The following is a 14,438-nucleotide window of genomic DNA, read 5'->3' as shown; positions in this document are numbered from 1 at the left end:
TGGGATCACTTGGCAGATTTACGTGGATGGCCACATGCGAGTTAGCATCGACCGGATCGATAACTGGGACACCATTGGGATTAGCAGGAGGCACCTCATTGCTAGGCACCAAATTGTTATTTTCGCGATGATGACCAGACTTAGCGTCAACGTTCAAATGGGCAGATTGAAAATTCGACATTTTTAAGGTGACCTGAAATTAAGACCGTAAAGAACAAGCATAAAATAGAGTGTGTTATGGAGATTTATATCAAATTACCACTATTATTCTTAGCCCCACGGTGAGCGCTAAACTGCTTACCCTAAAATCGGATAACAATTAAATTATACGCGATTTTAAGGATATGTGGATTGATTCAACACAAATAATCACGAATACCAAACAAACGAGTTAAAGACAAAATGAATGATCAAACCAGTCGTAATGTTACAGCCCAGCTCGAGTTCAGATTGGACAGTTGTTTTGCTCTCGGTCGGACCCTTGGTTCGATCTCAATTGCGAGTAAGAACAAACAGTTAAGTAAGAACTTTTTTAATAGCTAGAAAGCAGAAAATGAATTTGTATTGCCTTGATTTGCGTGTTATAATATGTCTTATCAAAGAAAAGCTTCCCCTTTATATAGCAGGAGAGTTTCTTCTATAGTACAAATCTAAAAAAGGTAAAAATCTCTCTTTCTCATTACTTATTGATGCGTAATCGATATCGATCGAGATCCACGCCGTGATATCCGGTTGATTGCGAATATTATGGCCCTCTATCCGTCATGTATATAATAGTTCATTGTGCTTTTCGAGGTCTTAGAACTTGTCCAGAGTCCGGGGTGCGTCTCGTATTATCAGGCCTGATGGCGAGCACTTCGTTCACTTTTCACGGGCGTCGATACAAAGAGTTCTTACTTCGATTTCGATCTCGTATGTTCATGCCTTCACTCCGTCTTATTCACCGGAAAATCGGAGTGTGAATTATTCCCGATTTCACCCCTGCACAATAACAACAATAATAAACTTAGTGATTTTCCAAAAAAAAAAATAATAATAAAAGAAGAAAAAGAAGGCCTAATGTAACAACTATAAACCAAAGTCGCAAGCAATTTTTCAAGAATTGAATCAGAGTGGACTCTCTTTTCTTTCTTCCAAACCTTCTTCTCTCTGGAAGATCGAAGTTTCTAATTTCACCCAAAATCAAAAATCAAATGCCTAGTTAAAAAAAAACAGCGTGAAGAAGCCGTCAGTGAGAGAGTCGTGAGCACGCAACAATACCTCCTCAAAAGAAACACAAATCAACTCAAAATCTGTTTCTTTTTTCGCATATAAAATTAGCCCCATCGACGCACATTTAGCAATAATTGACTGGGAATTTGACTCCCGGGTTGTTCTTGGATACTATGGGTTGTGCCGGATCCTCACGTTCCAAAGGAGATGGTACTCTTCTTGCTGAAACTATTGTCTTCACCAATTTTTAGTGATACCCATTTGGTTTTCTTGATGTATGCTGTGAGTTTTTGCGTTTGGTTTGAAAGTTGATTGCTCTCTTGTTATTCTTGGTCAAGTATATTTGCTTAGCAGTTATCGGAGATTCTCAGCTGGTTATACTGATATTTGGTGCAGTCGTTTTGTATTTTCAAATTATTTTGCGCTAAGAAAATTGGTTAGCTGTGCTTTATTTTTTTGGGTTTCTCACCCGGTGTCCGGTTTGGGGCCGACTAACCCAGATTCGCACGAGTGCTCAGAGGCCGAGCCAGTTTATGAGTTCTGAATTTGCAACGGAAGCGGGTTCCTAATTGAATATTTATATGTATATTTAATGAATTTTCTAATACAAATATAATGATTAAGCAAAAATGGTTGGGTTCGGCACCTCATAGGCTAGCTCCACCTCGGGAAGTGCTCCCTGCGAGGGGCAACTCCATTCCCAGGTCTCGAGACTGACCCCTCTAGGTAAGGATAGGTGGGTGCTTACCACCCGCCATATCCTTTGGTGGTAATTGTTTAGTTTTGAGTTTACTGCTATGTATAATTTTGCCTTTTCGTGGGAAGTTTCTTCCGGATAGTGCTTTTAACTGTTTTTTGGTTATTTGACTATTTAAGTGGTGCTTAAGTAAGTAATATTTCATAATAAATAATTAGTGATGAATTAGGTATTGGGTAGGTATTTGCACTATTTATGTAATTGTAGTTTCAGTTTTGTTAGATAATGTGGCTGTTTGATACTAATGGCTTAGGTTGTAGTTGTGGGGATCATATGTGTTGCCTATTTGACTTAAGATATGAGTGTGACAATGAAGAATATGTTGATAAACTATTGTGGTAAATCTGTCTCCAATTATTTGTGCTGTTCCCTTATATTATGTCCGCGGTCTTGTCATATGCATATTTGAATTTTGAAGTCATATCTGAAGAAGATTTAACTGGAAGAAGATCTAGGTGCAAAAGAATTTGAATAAATGGATTGTGTTATTTGAGAGTCAAGGAATACCCTAAAAGCAATAAATTAGATACTTGGCAGAAGAAAGATGCAGAAATAAAAAGTATGCACTGGAAATAGGTTGGCCAAGTGGCAGAGTACCTTCAACTGCTATGTTACTTAACTAGATGTATCCGGTGAGATTGAAAGGAGAATTATATTAACTAACGAAGAATCGTGTATTGCTATGGTAGCATGTCAGGTTACTGTGAAGCAATGCTTTATCTGGAGAAATTTTTACTTGATAAGATAGATATGTAATAAGAAGGACAAAGCTAGAAATCGAGGAGCAGATGGGAAGGACTGAAATAGCACGGTTTGGTAATATTTGAGGACAAAATATAACAGTCCATGTTTAATGAAGAATGTGTCCTTTAGCAAGTCAGTGTTGATAAATTAAAGATTTTAGCCTGTAAAAGGAGATGGTAGAGCATGTTGGAGCTTTTGTCAAAACCTGAAGTACTTTCATCATTTGGATCTTGTAAGGTTTGATCTTCAATTCCTAATTATCAAAGTTCATGTATTAGTTGACTGTTTGATTTTTTCCTCTGAAAGAGGTGTATTGAAATAGTCAAATCAAATAATTTGCTACACTGAATATGGAAAACGCACTAGGAAAAGTTTTTTCTTCTATGAAACTTGGTATTGCATACCTTTTGTCTAGGTATATCCTTTTCTCCAATGGTATGGAAAGGTGGACTGCGGGCTGTTACCCATTTCATCATAGCAAAGTTGAGTAAAAGAACATATGGTAAACAATTGCCCTTTGTTTGGATGATTTGAATTGTGTTTGCTTTGCAGTTCCACATATTTTTCCAGTCCATAGCCCTTTAAGTTTGTCTGCCAGTTTTGCCTCACTTCTTTATCAACCTACTATTAGTCTGGACTTTTGGATTTGGTTGCGTACTTGCAATTAAGCTCTGTTTGTTTTCGTAGATAAGCTGTAGTTATTTATATGCTGACTTCAGCTCTTTATTAGAAGCTCTAGGTATTTCGAGTTGTCTCATGGTTTTCTATTTTTCTATATTTGACTTTCCATTCTTTCTCATGTATCTCTTAGGCTTTTGTTATGAGCATGTGCTCTGCTGTTTTTTCCTATTCAATGATCTGCAGTTTTCTATTGATTCTGAACTAATTTCCTCTTTATAAATGATACTTCTAGTCTCTGATTCTTTCTCCCTCATAAGAAAACATAGTTTCTTCTGTAACTAGTGCCCTTCATCTCCTGCTAAGTTTGTGTTTACAGAATGTTATATTGAAGTACTGATGATTATTTAGTGCTAATATTTTAGTACATCCATTTAGCTTGTTCTTTATGTAACTGAATGGAGTATTGTTTGGCGCTTTAGAGTGGCATTCTAGGAGAGTTGTATTCCTGGAAAGATAAAGTCTAAATAGTGTTAGATCACCTATTTTTAGTACTAGTAATTACTATCTGCTTTTTAGAATCTGTTCTCAGAAATTTGTCGTTCTTTGCATTGTTGGCTAATTTAATTTTTAGTAAGGAATCACCTTTTGAAAGGGAAAAGAGATAGTTGAAAGCTTTATTTCTAAAGTGAAGATACCGGCTTTAAAGGAGGATAGTGCATGATTAACAAATTATAGTCCGATTAAACAATCCAAAAATGTGGGACAGAAGTTCTTGTGCCAAATTATGCTTGCTGATATAACTTATTTTTGGTGGCTGTTAGAGTGAGCATAATGATTTGGGTCCGCCTTACACCCATAAGGGGTGTTCAATGAATTAAGAATTCAAGATACATTCCACTTGGGATATGTATGTGATGGGCGTCTTTTGACCCTCCAGCTACTGCTACTACTCTGTGGTGCCGCGCTCTAGACAATTGACTTTTACCCATTGCCATATCCTTTGCCCTTGTTACATCCAATATAAAATTCTAGTTATTTTAGTGTCATCACCAAGGATACAAAAAGAAAGAACCTTGTTTTTACCTTTTTGTCTTCCCCTTCTTTTGGACAAAAGCAACGGAATAGCCTTTTGTATTTTTTGTTCATTCTTCTCCCTTCTTTGAAGAATTCTCCTCCGAACAACCAGTTAGCCATAACATCTGGCAAAGATGGTGTCTCCATTGATCGCATATTGTTATAAACTAAGTAATGGGTAAGTGGCTATTGTTTCTTTCCTTGCTTTTATCAGTAATTTACCTTTGATCATCCAAACTACTTTATGAGGCTGTAAGTTCCTCTATTATCATCCTACTCCCTTACTCAACATTTTGATCCAGAAGAAGTTAGTGGTGGCTTCATTCTTCATGAGATCCATTTCGGAAAACACGAAATTTTCTATTCACAATTCATCGGGATTTGTATTGTGTTATAATCTGCTAATAAATACATGCATGTGCACCTAATTGCGTTAGCAAGAAATAGAATAATGCCCCAGTGCCTAAGTAGCCCAATGTGAAGCGGACAGGTTGTTGTTAAGAGGATCGTCCACATTTAAAGAAATACAGAACAAAATGAATTAACTGGAATCTTATCTGATTATCTGTTCTAACAGCCTTTAAATTCAGAGCAGTAAAGATGGATGCTAAATTTCCAATAAGCATGTGAAAAGTCTTTTAAGAGTTGTTCTTCGTTCTCCTGTTCGTATTAGATATGTGTTTCAATTGAAAGTATTGTGCTTTGCTGACATCTTATATTGCTCCTTCATTTGCAGAAACTGTTAAGAAGATACGAAAACCAAAGCCATGGAAACACTCAGAACCAATAACAAGAGCTCAGCTTGTACAGATGCGTGATGAATTCTGGGACACTGCCCCGCACTATGGGGGTAGAAAAGGTACATTTCTTGATAAATTCTGCAAGTTTCTGGAACCACTTTCAATAGAGCTGGATGCATGATCAAGTTAAACAGTACTGTTAGCCACTGTGTTTAAATTTGCCTAACCAGTTAGTGATAGGTGAATTGTTAACTCTAGAATACACATCTGATGATGTGTGACAATCTATATGGGAGCTTGGGGTAGAGTGGATTGACAGTATATGGTATGTCGGAACTGCTTAAGTATGGATCGGAAAGATCCTTATTGATGATAAGTTGCTGTAAGTTTGACTTTAGGAGTGCTTTTAAGTTTTATCATGCATTAAACTTTTGATCATAACGATCTGGCTCCAGTAGTCAGTAACTTGGATCTCTCTTTTAGAAAAGAATGACTCTGAATGTATGAAAATCAAGCTGAGCATAATATTTCTTCTTTAATATGCGTCCTACATATAATTTTAAGTAATGCGCTCTATTTCGGCTGTTTTCACTTCTGAGAACATAGTCATTGTGATAACTAAATTCACAACATGCTCTTGAGTGATAACAACATTAATGATCCTTGAGAAATTTTCTGCTAAATCATCTATAGAAACTCTCTATAAGTGAATTTTGTAATCTTGTTAGCATCAGGGGGTGCTATCAGTTTGTAATACTGCTAACTATTAGAAATGTGTTTCATCTCCAGATATGTGGTGCCTTGCATATTGTTTGAGAGAAGCTGCATCAGTTTCTTTCAAATAGTTCATCTAAAAGAAGGCACATTAGCTAATGAAATATTAATTTTAACTTCTAATGAAATGGTACTCTTGACTTTTCAAAAAAGAAAAGAAAAGAAGATTAACTTTCTAAAATGTCAACTTTCTAGAGAACCCTTTTTGATTGCACCCAGGTAGGCTGTCTAGTAAACCTCAATATTGATTTGCTTTCAGTCCATGCTGTTCATATTTGAGAGCGCGGCCCTTCCCCGGGCTGCCCTTTATTCAATGCATTGAACCTCATCTTTTCATGTCCCAAATTGATGGGACAGCAAGTATATGATAACGTTTTGTGGGGGTGATTGCTAAAATTTAGAGATTGTATAAAGCTATTGAACGTATTAGCTGCTGTGAGGTAATATATTTGCTGTATTTAGTGAATAGACCAAGTAGGAAGGTTCACTTCGGAAACAGTGTAATGTATGAAAATCATATTCTTACAACATATTATACTCCATTTTCAGAGATATGGGATGCGCTACGAGCTGCTGCAGAGGCAGACGTAAGCCTTGCACAAGCGTTCGTGGACAGTGCTGGGATAATTGTGCAAGTCCCTGATTTAACTATCTGCTATGATGAGAGAGGTTTGTATTACACAGTTTGATCAACACTTTCCAACTTCCATTCCTGAGAATCTCACACTGATGGTAATTATTCCAATGCAGGTGCCAAGTATGAGTTGCCCAAATATGTTTTGAGCGAACCAACAAATTTGATTGGTGAAAACTGAAAAGGCAATATAGTCAAGTATCATGCTTCATTGAGACTGTAAATGGTGTAAATTGCTCTCACTAGTCATTTCTTTCAAAGATACATTTCCTTTTATGCATTATGGTTTCATTTCATGATATCAAGAATCATCTTGCCACAGCAGCAACCATGTAATATCAAGCTGGAGAGACTTAGCATAATCACCAAATTTAATTTCTGTAAATTGGATCTTTTATAGGGTGAAATTCAAAAATAGCAAGATTTACTAGTGGTAATTGAAAAATAATCACAGTTTCAAAAGTAATTGAAATTTAGTCATTTTTCATGTAAAGATAAATTTGAACAAAAACACTATTCAAAATCCGGAAAAATATTCTAGCATAATATACTGGAGTTCGAATTTTTTACATGTGAACTTCCAGCATAATATATTGGAGTTCTAGCATAATATACTGAACTTCCAGGATGATATACTGGAGTTCTAGCATAATATGCTGGAAGTTCATACACATGTGCTCCAATTTTCAGTATATTATGCTGGTACTTTCTGTGTTGCACAAAATAATGGCTAATAATAACAATGGAAATGAAACAAGTAAGAAATATGCCAAAATTAACTACACAGAATCAAGGCAAATAATGCATCACGGAAGAAAACAAGAAATGTTAAGTCAAGGAAACAAAACAACCAAACAAAAGTGGAGTAATAGAGAAATATCAACAAGAGTCACGACCGAGGTATTGCCTCATAATCTCAAATCAAAAAAATAATCCACAATCTTTTCTTATATCACCACCGGAGCTTTGCATTTAGTTTTGAAAATCATTTTTCTCGAAATAGCATCCCGTGTTTTAGCCAACTTTATCACACCGCGTGGCTTCAAGTAGTTCCCCTACTAGAAACAAGTTTATCAAGCTCACCTTATCTCACAGCATGTGTTTTAACCTCACAACCTTATACCACATCATGCGTATCAAAATCACAACGTGTCGCAAATCGCACCTCAAGTGCCAAATATCACAACTTGCCCAAAATATTAACAGCAACGGTGTTTTCACAATAAATAGTCCATGGCTCAACCGCATTGTACACAAGAATCTCAACATTAATAAATGGAAGTGAATAACTCAACAAGAGTAGTATTTCACAACCTAATACTTTGGCTCAATGTGAATCACGACCTTTATACCTCAGTGCTAATTTTAACAACAAGATATTCCAAGAATAACAACATCAAGTGTACGCGCATGTATTCGCGTCATGTATTCATGAATACATCAGCAAAAAGCGCCTAAAATCAGGGCAGTCCAGTTGTACGCGCATGTATTCACATGTATTTGCGCCATGTATTCATGAATACATCAACAAAAAGCCCCTAAAATAAGGGCAGTCCAGTTGTACGCGCATGTATTCGCGCTGCTTTATTCATGAATATAGCAGTAAAAAGCACTTAAAATCAGGGCAGTCCATTTGTATGCGCATGTATTCACTTGTATTCGCGTCATGTATTCATGAATATAGTAACGACAATCACGTTAAAAATAGGCGTGTCCAGCTGTCTAAGAGAGAGAAAAAACATAAATAGTGTATTTAATGCCGCAATAGTAGTATATACCATAAATACTTATTTTGCTATAAAATATAAAAGGTAACTATAGAAAATAATATTTTAAAATAATTTTGGTTTATAATAAATAGGGTGTATAACTTTGCTATAGGAGGTAAAATTTCCAACTATTATTATGATCATAGTTAAATCTTTTTATTTTGTAAGATTATAAGATAATTAATTATGGTGTTGGTAGAAGCAAAACACAATAAGCGATTATGCACAAATGCATGTGGTAACGTATAGATGCTTAATCTAAGCTCCCGTTTGACCGTAGATTTTGACTTTATTTTTTAAAATAAATAAATAAATTAAGAAATATGATAAAGTTTTGATTCAAAAATCCAAAAATTAGTTTATGGGCAGTTTTTGGGTAAAAATATTTTATTTCACTCATAAAACTTTAACTTTTGTTCAAATAAAATGCATGTCCAAACAAAATTTTAACTTTCAAAAATTATGTTTTAACACAACTTCAAAAATTCTTTTTTCAAGTTTCAATCAAATTTATGTCAAAACGCTAGCTAAGTTTGTACTTCGGTATTAATAATGCATTGATTGCTCCTTTATAATGGTCTAAAAGATTTTCATTTATCGTTTTCTTTTATTTTCCTTATCTTTCCCTCTAAAATATTCTGCAAGGAAAAAAAAAGTTACTTGGAAGATGGGAAATTTTTTGTCTTTTTTTAAGTTTGTATAGTGATGAATTTATGAGGCGCTCTGAAGTATAGCAAGAAAGTTCAATTTGTGGAAAGAACTTAAATTCCTTTAATCTGTAGCCGTATAAATCAAGTATATCCCTTGTGTGAGTCCTCTACTATTCTCATACTATTCGTTGGTGTTTGTGAATTGTGAATGCTAAAAGTTTAGATTTCATGTCCTTTTTAGCAACAATTAAATTAGCTATAAGTTTGTCGTGAATTTGTATTGGAGCTTAAACTAGAGTGAAATTCTCCTTTAACAAGAAAAAAAGAGTGAAATTCTTCCCTAAATTTTGAGTCAAAGATTTAGTGCTTACTTTAGAAAGAAGAGCCAGTCCGATGTTATTTACTCATTTTCCAAACCCTCATTATTGTGCCTATCCAAAAAGAAAATAGTACGTAACTAATTTGGACTTAACCTACATTCCTAATCCTCTATAAACCTACATAGACAATTCCTAATGACACCCTAAGATGGGAAGTAGGACACGGCGGCCGCAAAGGTGCATTTGAGTATTTTATTTCAAAGCAAAAACCATGATATACTTTGAAAAATTTCACGCTGAATACTTAGAAGAGTTTTACATTTACCCATAAAAGCAAAAAAGATTAGGGCACTTTGGGTACATAAATCAAAGATATTGTCCCTTTGGAACTAGACATGTAGCCATTTCCCAACGTTTTAAAATGATGTTCTCCACCTCTTACATAAAGGTCAGCAGTGACTTTGGGATAGCATTAACAAAGATCAACATCTTTGACCAATTACGTGATCCGTTTCAATTTAAATGATTTAGTTTTATTTGATATAAAATTTAAGAAGAAAAAAAAAATTAAAATATGTGGTGCTAAAAGTTTAAACGACAAAAGCTTTATGAGGACACAATAATTGTGTGGCTATAAAATCTTCGCATTAAAGGAAAAGAAGATAAAATAAAAAGTTTAAACTTAAATTGTTTCTAAATATAAAAATACGTCATTTTTCTTGAAATAGATTAATAAGGAAAGCGTGTCATTTAAATTAAAATGGATGGAATAGTACTTGCAAAAAGAAAAATAAAGATTTTGCCAATATTATGTGAGTATGTGACAATTTGACCAATCAGGAGCTAATGTAAAATTTTATATCAAACATTTCGTTACTTCAAATTCTAGACCTATTTCAGAAAAACAAAAAGAAAAAGAAAGATTAGAGTTTATTGGGAAATACCGTCTCAGGTAGTATTCCCAAAAGTAATGGTGAAGTTGATAAACTAGCCCTCCAAATGTTTGTTGTGGAGTCAATAAACTACACACTCTTTGGTTGAATCATGCTATTTTTAACTCAGATTACGAGTATTCAATAAACAACAAATACTTGATAGAAGGTGTACGCATTTAAGCTGATCCGAATGATACCGTACGTTATAAGAAAATAAGATAATGTTATCAATACATTTAACCAATAAAAATGATAAAGTTTTCGAATAATACAATCAAGAAAAAAATATTAAATTTCTTACGCTAGCAATTGGTAATTGGGAAGAAGCTATTCCCGATGACTTTCTCCCCTAAGCTAAGGACCCGTTTGGCCATGAATTTTGTCAAAATAAATTTGGAATTTATTTGGTAAATACATATTTGGTCATAGATTTTGCCCACATTTTGGCAAGATTCCAAATCCCAAAATCATCTCAATTGCTGATTTTGGACCAAAACATGACCATTACATTTTTAAATTTTTTTAAATATTACCCCAAACTTTTATAGTTTATAAAAGAGCCCACATTTAAATAATCACCTCAATTTCTGCTCTTGTTCCTGCTTCTTTCTTTGTATCTGCTCTCGAAAGAAACTGAGATTGATATCTACTCTGAGGAAGCTGTGACTACCCACTTGCAATTTGTCTTGCAAAAACATGGTTTAGCTGACGAAAAATTTTCACCAGCAGTGCCTTTCTTACTTAACCCCAGCTTTCGCAAGATATTCATTCATATGACCGAAAAAAATCAAGTCGAATGGTTTAACGACTTAAAGAAAAATTGAGCTAACTGTTATTTTCATTTTGTTATATTGTACTCTAATGCATGAAACGATGATGCTAATTATTTTAGTTGTACGTTGTGGTGTAGGCATGATTGTAATCTGAGTGATGACTTCCTATGTGTAATCTGAGTAATGAAGGTTATGTATATACAAGATAGCAAGTTTGTTTGTTTGGTACTATTGGGTATTTGTGATAATTTTTGAAACTTGTGGGTATAAGTCATGTTCCATGTTTTTTCAAATAAAAAGTGAAATATGTTTTGAAAAATCATGTCCAAACACATTTTCATCTTCAAATCAAACTTCACCCAAATCAAAATTTTCAAAATAAATTTGAGAATCTATGGCCAAACGCCAGCTAAGTATATAAATATTGCCATGTAATGTGATGACAAATTTGCACATGCTCCACCTGTTTTTCCGATGGATTCTCTTGATTTGTTCTTGGTTTCAAAGAGTACTTTTTGAACTTATATGGGAATTCTCAAAAATATCTTGCAGGTATAGCTTAGTGTATTTAAGGGTTGAGTTGAATTCCCAAAGTCGAAAAAATATAAATGGGGTAAAGACATTTTCTAATATATAAGTACTGTTAAATCACCTTGATAGCTAAGTGTCTTCCAAGTGTGTAGACTAGGGAGCTAAGAGTTAATTTTCATGAGTAAAAGCTGCAGTTAATTAGAGAATTTTAACTCCTATAGCGAATTATTACACCATGTTTATTATAAATCAAAATAATTTCAAAATACTATTACTTATAACTACATTTTCTATTTTATAGCAAAATATATATTTATTTTATATCTTACCATTGATACATGAAATACGACAATTATGTTCTTTTTCTCTCTCTTCCTTCTCTCTATCAATAAGATTCTCAATCCTCTCTGTTCTCCCTCAAATCAGCACAATCGTGGCGTCATCCGGAGATTCGATGTCTCCGGTGACTCGGAGAAGTAGGTGGCGGCAGAGCTGCGGTGGAAGAATGGTAATGTCACGCCCCAAACTAGGGGAGGCACGACTGGCACTCGATACTGTATTCGATCGAGTTAGCCACTAAATATACTAGCTAACTAGACTGGGAGCCCAACAGATCGGGCAGCACAATATCTGAAATACTAAGCCTGGACCGTAAGGTCATGACATGAATAACAATAAGCCATATAAACATAGGTAGACAAACCAAAATAATAAAATACTAGCTGGCCGACGAGGCCGCGACTGAAGACATACATGCCTACACACCTATATATACATGCCAAGCCTATGGGCTGGAGATTGAAAGCAGCAAAAAAAAAACCCAGAATATTATGTCCACAATAGCCTCTAAGAGTGTCATAAGCACTGTCGGGATAAGGCCCCAACTATACCCAAACTGCACAACAAAAGTAACCATCCTATGAAAGCTCTAGGAAGAGGTGGAGCTTACCAACTCACAGCTGAACCTCGAAATCCTAGCGGAAGGGTCGATCAGAGTCCCTACCTGGACCTGCACGCACGAAACAAAAATGCAGTGTCCCCAGGCAACGGGACATCAATACGAATAAAAATGTACTGGTATGTAAGGCAGAAAGTAGAATCATACATAGCTGATGTAAAAAGGTAATAAAGATACCACCTGACACTGAAACTCTGATAGCCTCCATGGCCGAAATCCGACCTTATAGTAATAAAATATGCATGGTATGCTCGTATAATCATATGTCGTGAATACATATATATTGATGTAAATGCATGACATACCCAACCAAATGCTAGCAATGGCGGTCTCTCCCGGTAGCTAACCGGTATCATATTGCCAAAATGTGGCCATCTGTACAATATATATAGTCTTTCGGACAAATAGGCCCCTTACCTCCGATTATAGCTCAAAGTCCATGCATAATATATCATGTATGATATGAACTTTGAATGCACATAATAGGCCATAACAAGAACTTAGCCAACCTTGGCTCATTAGTACTCTTATTCTCATAATCTCATAATCAGCTTCGTATCGCATACAAATGTCTCGTGGAACCTCATATCTTTTTTAATAAGTTTAAAAACTTAACTCGACTTTTAGAAAGATAACTTAACTCTGAATATGTCCATAAAAAGCTTAAGGTGCTTCACTTAGTCCTTATACCTGATTTCTTGATAATTAGTAAAAGAAAGTATTTCAAAAAAAAATCAAATGTTTTAGTAGTTTAAACATAAAAATTATATTTGAAAATTTTGAAATCGACGTGTCACTTTAGAGATTTTAAAATATACTTTAACAAGGAAGGACTGATCGCAAATATTAAATGCCTTTATTTTTAAGTCACACCACCCAAAAACGAATAAGAATTCATATATATGGACATATATTTAAGAAAGCCGACAAAATAACATATATAGACGTCGAATACCCTTTTTAACCGAACGAGTGGAATATCAACCTAATAGCATCATGAAAATACTTCAGCTACGATACCAATGCCTTTCACAGAAGGTCTTTCTAGCAACAGAATAGTAAAATATCACATTTGGCGTCTTAGGAATTTCCCAAAATTCGTGCTAAAAGGAAGAACGAAGCTTAGCCTTAACATACCTCTCCAACGAACGTCCGAATGCCTGTAGTTCCTTCACGAAAGTTGTTCCTTACGTCCTAAGCTTCGAAACCACTATATATATGCAGCTTATACGCACCTATAAACAGTTCATAAATGAGTTTAAATTGGCAGATTTGCCATATGACCCTAACTTGACGAAACGCCCGTAAAATTTTGTAAAAACGATCATAAAAGAGTCCCAAGATGATTACCTTGGCAAACCAAGTATAAATCCTGAAGAACCAGCAAGAACAATAATTTCCTATCTTCCAAAAATAGCTTCAAACACAGCTAATAGAAGGGAAAAATGATTGCAAAGCGTAGAGATTACGCTTCTAGGCACGGGGGCAAACTTTAACGATAGAAATCGTTAAAAATACACCTTAATCACTCAAGAACACCATGAAACCCTCTCTTAAGCTTTCTCGCTGCTTTGGGATGAAGATGAAATATTTTGGGGTCTTAAAAGTCGGATTTTCCGACTTATACCACTTGTTTGACCCGACCCGGTTCGCGACCCGATTTCAGCCCGGACAGTCCGCGGTAAAACAGTCATAACTTTTTACTCCAATGTTGGTTTGATGTGAGATTACTTTGGTTGCAAACTAGACTCGTAGACCTTCGACTTGGTAGATTGTGGGTTACATAACTCTTTATATATTTAGAGAAATGATCTGATACATTTGACCCAAAATTTAAAAAATTTATTAGAGAAATTTACGATAACTTTTGCTGACTTTTATTTCGCAACTTGCTTGACTCCAAAACTTAACATGTGACCTGTGTGATATTATAATACCTCATAACA

At 35.0% G+C, this 14,438-nt stretch overlaps 1 protein-coding gene across 2 annotated transcripts; it reads left to right on the top strand.

The window, feature by feature from the left end:
• Positions 1-1,089: 1,089 nt before the first annotated feature.
• LOC107804303 (uncharacterized) lies at positions 1,090-6,990 on the top strand. 2 transcript variants are annotated; one of them, XM_075235000.1, is made up of 5 exons: positions 1,090-1,422; positions 3,129-3,215; positions 5,145-5,267; positions 6,472-6,591; positions 6,673-6,990. In XM_075235000.1, exons 1-5 carry the CDS (start codon positions 1,386-1,388, stop codon positions 6,735-6,737), a joined length of 432 nt encoding a protein of 143 aa, XP_075091101.1. In that variant the 5' UTR covers positions 1,090-1,385; the 3' UTR covers positions 6,738-6,990. The 2 variants fall into 2 exon arrangements, with proteins under 2 accessions (XP_075091101.1, XP_016483662.1); XM_016628176.2 differs by lacking the exon at positions 3,129-3,215 and having other exon boundaries at positions 1,092-1,422.
• The last annotated feature ends 7,448 nt before the right edge of the window (positions 6,991-14,438 follow it).

This window comes from Nicotiana tabacum, chromosome 17, assembly GCF_000715075.1.
Source record: "Nicotiana tabacum cultivar K326 chromosome 17, ASM71507v2, whole genome shotgun sequence".
NCBI classification, from domain to species: Eukaryota; Viridiplantae; Streptophyta; class Magnoliopsida; order Solanales; family Solanaceae; genus Nicotiana; species Nicotiana tabacum.
The sequence above is the reverse complement of the archived record's forward strand: the minus strand, read 5'-3'. Positions and strand labels throughout refer to the sequence as shown.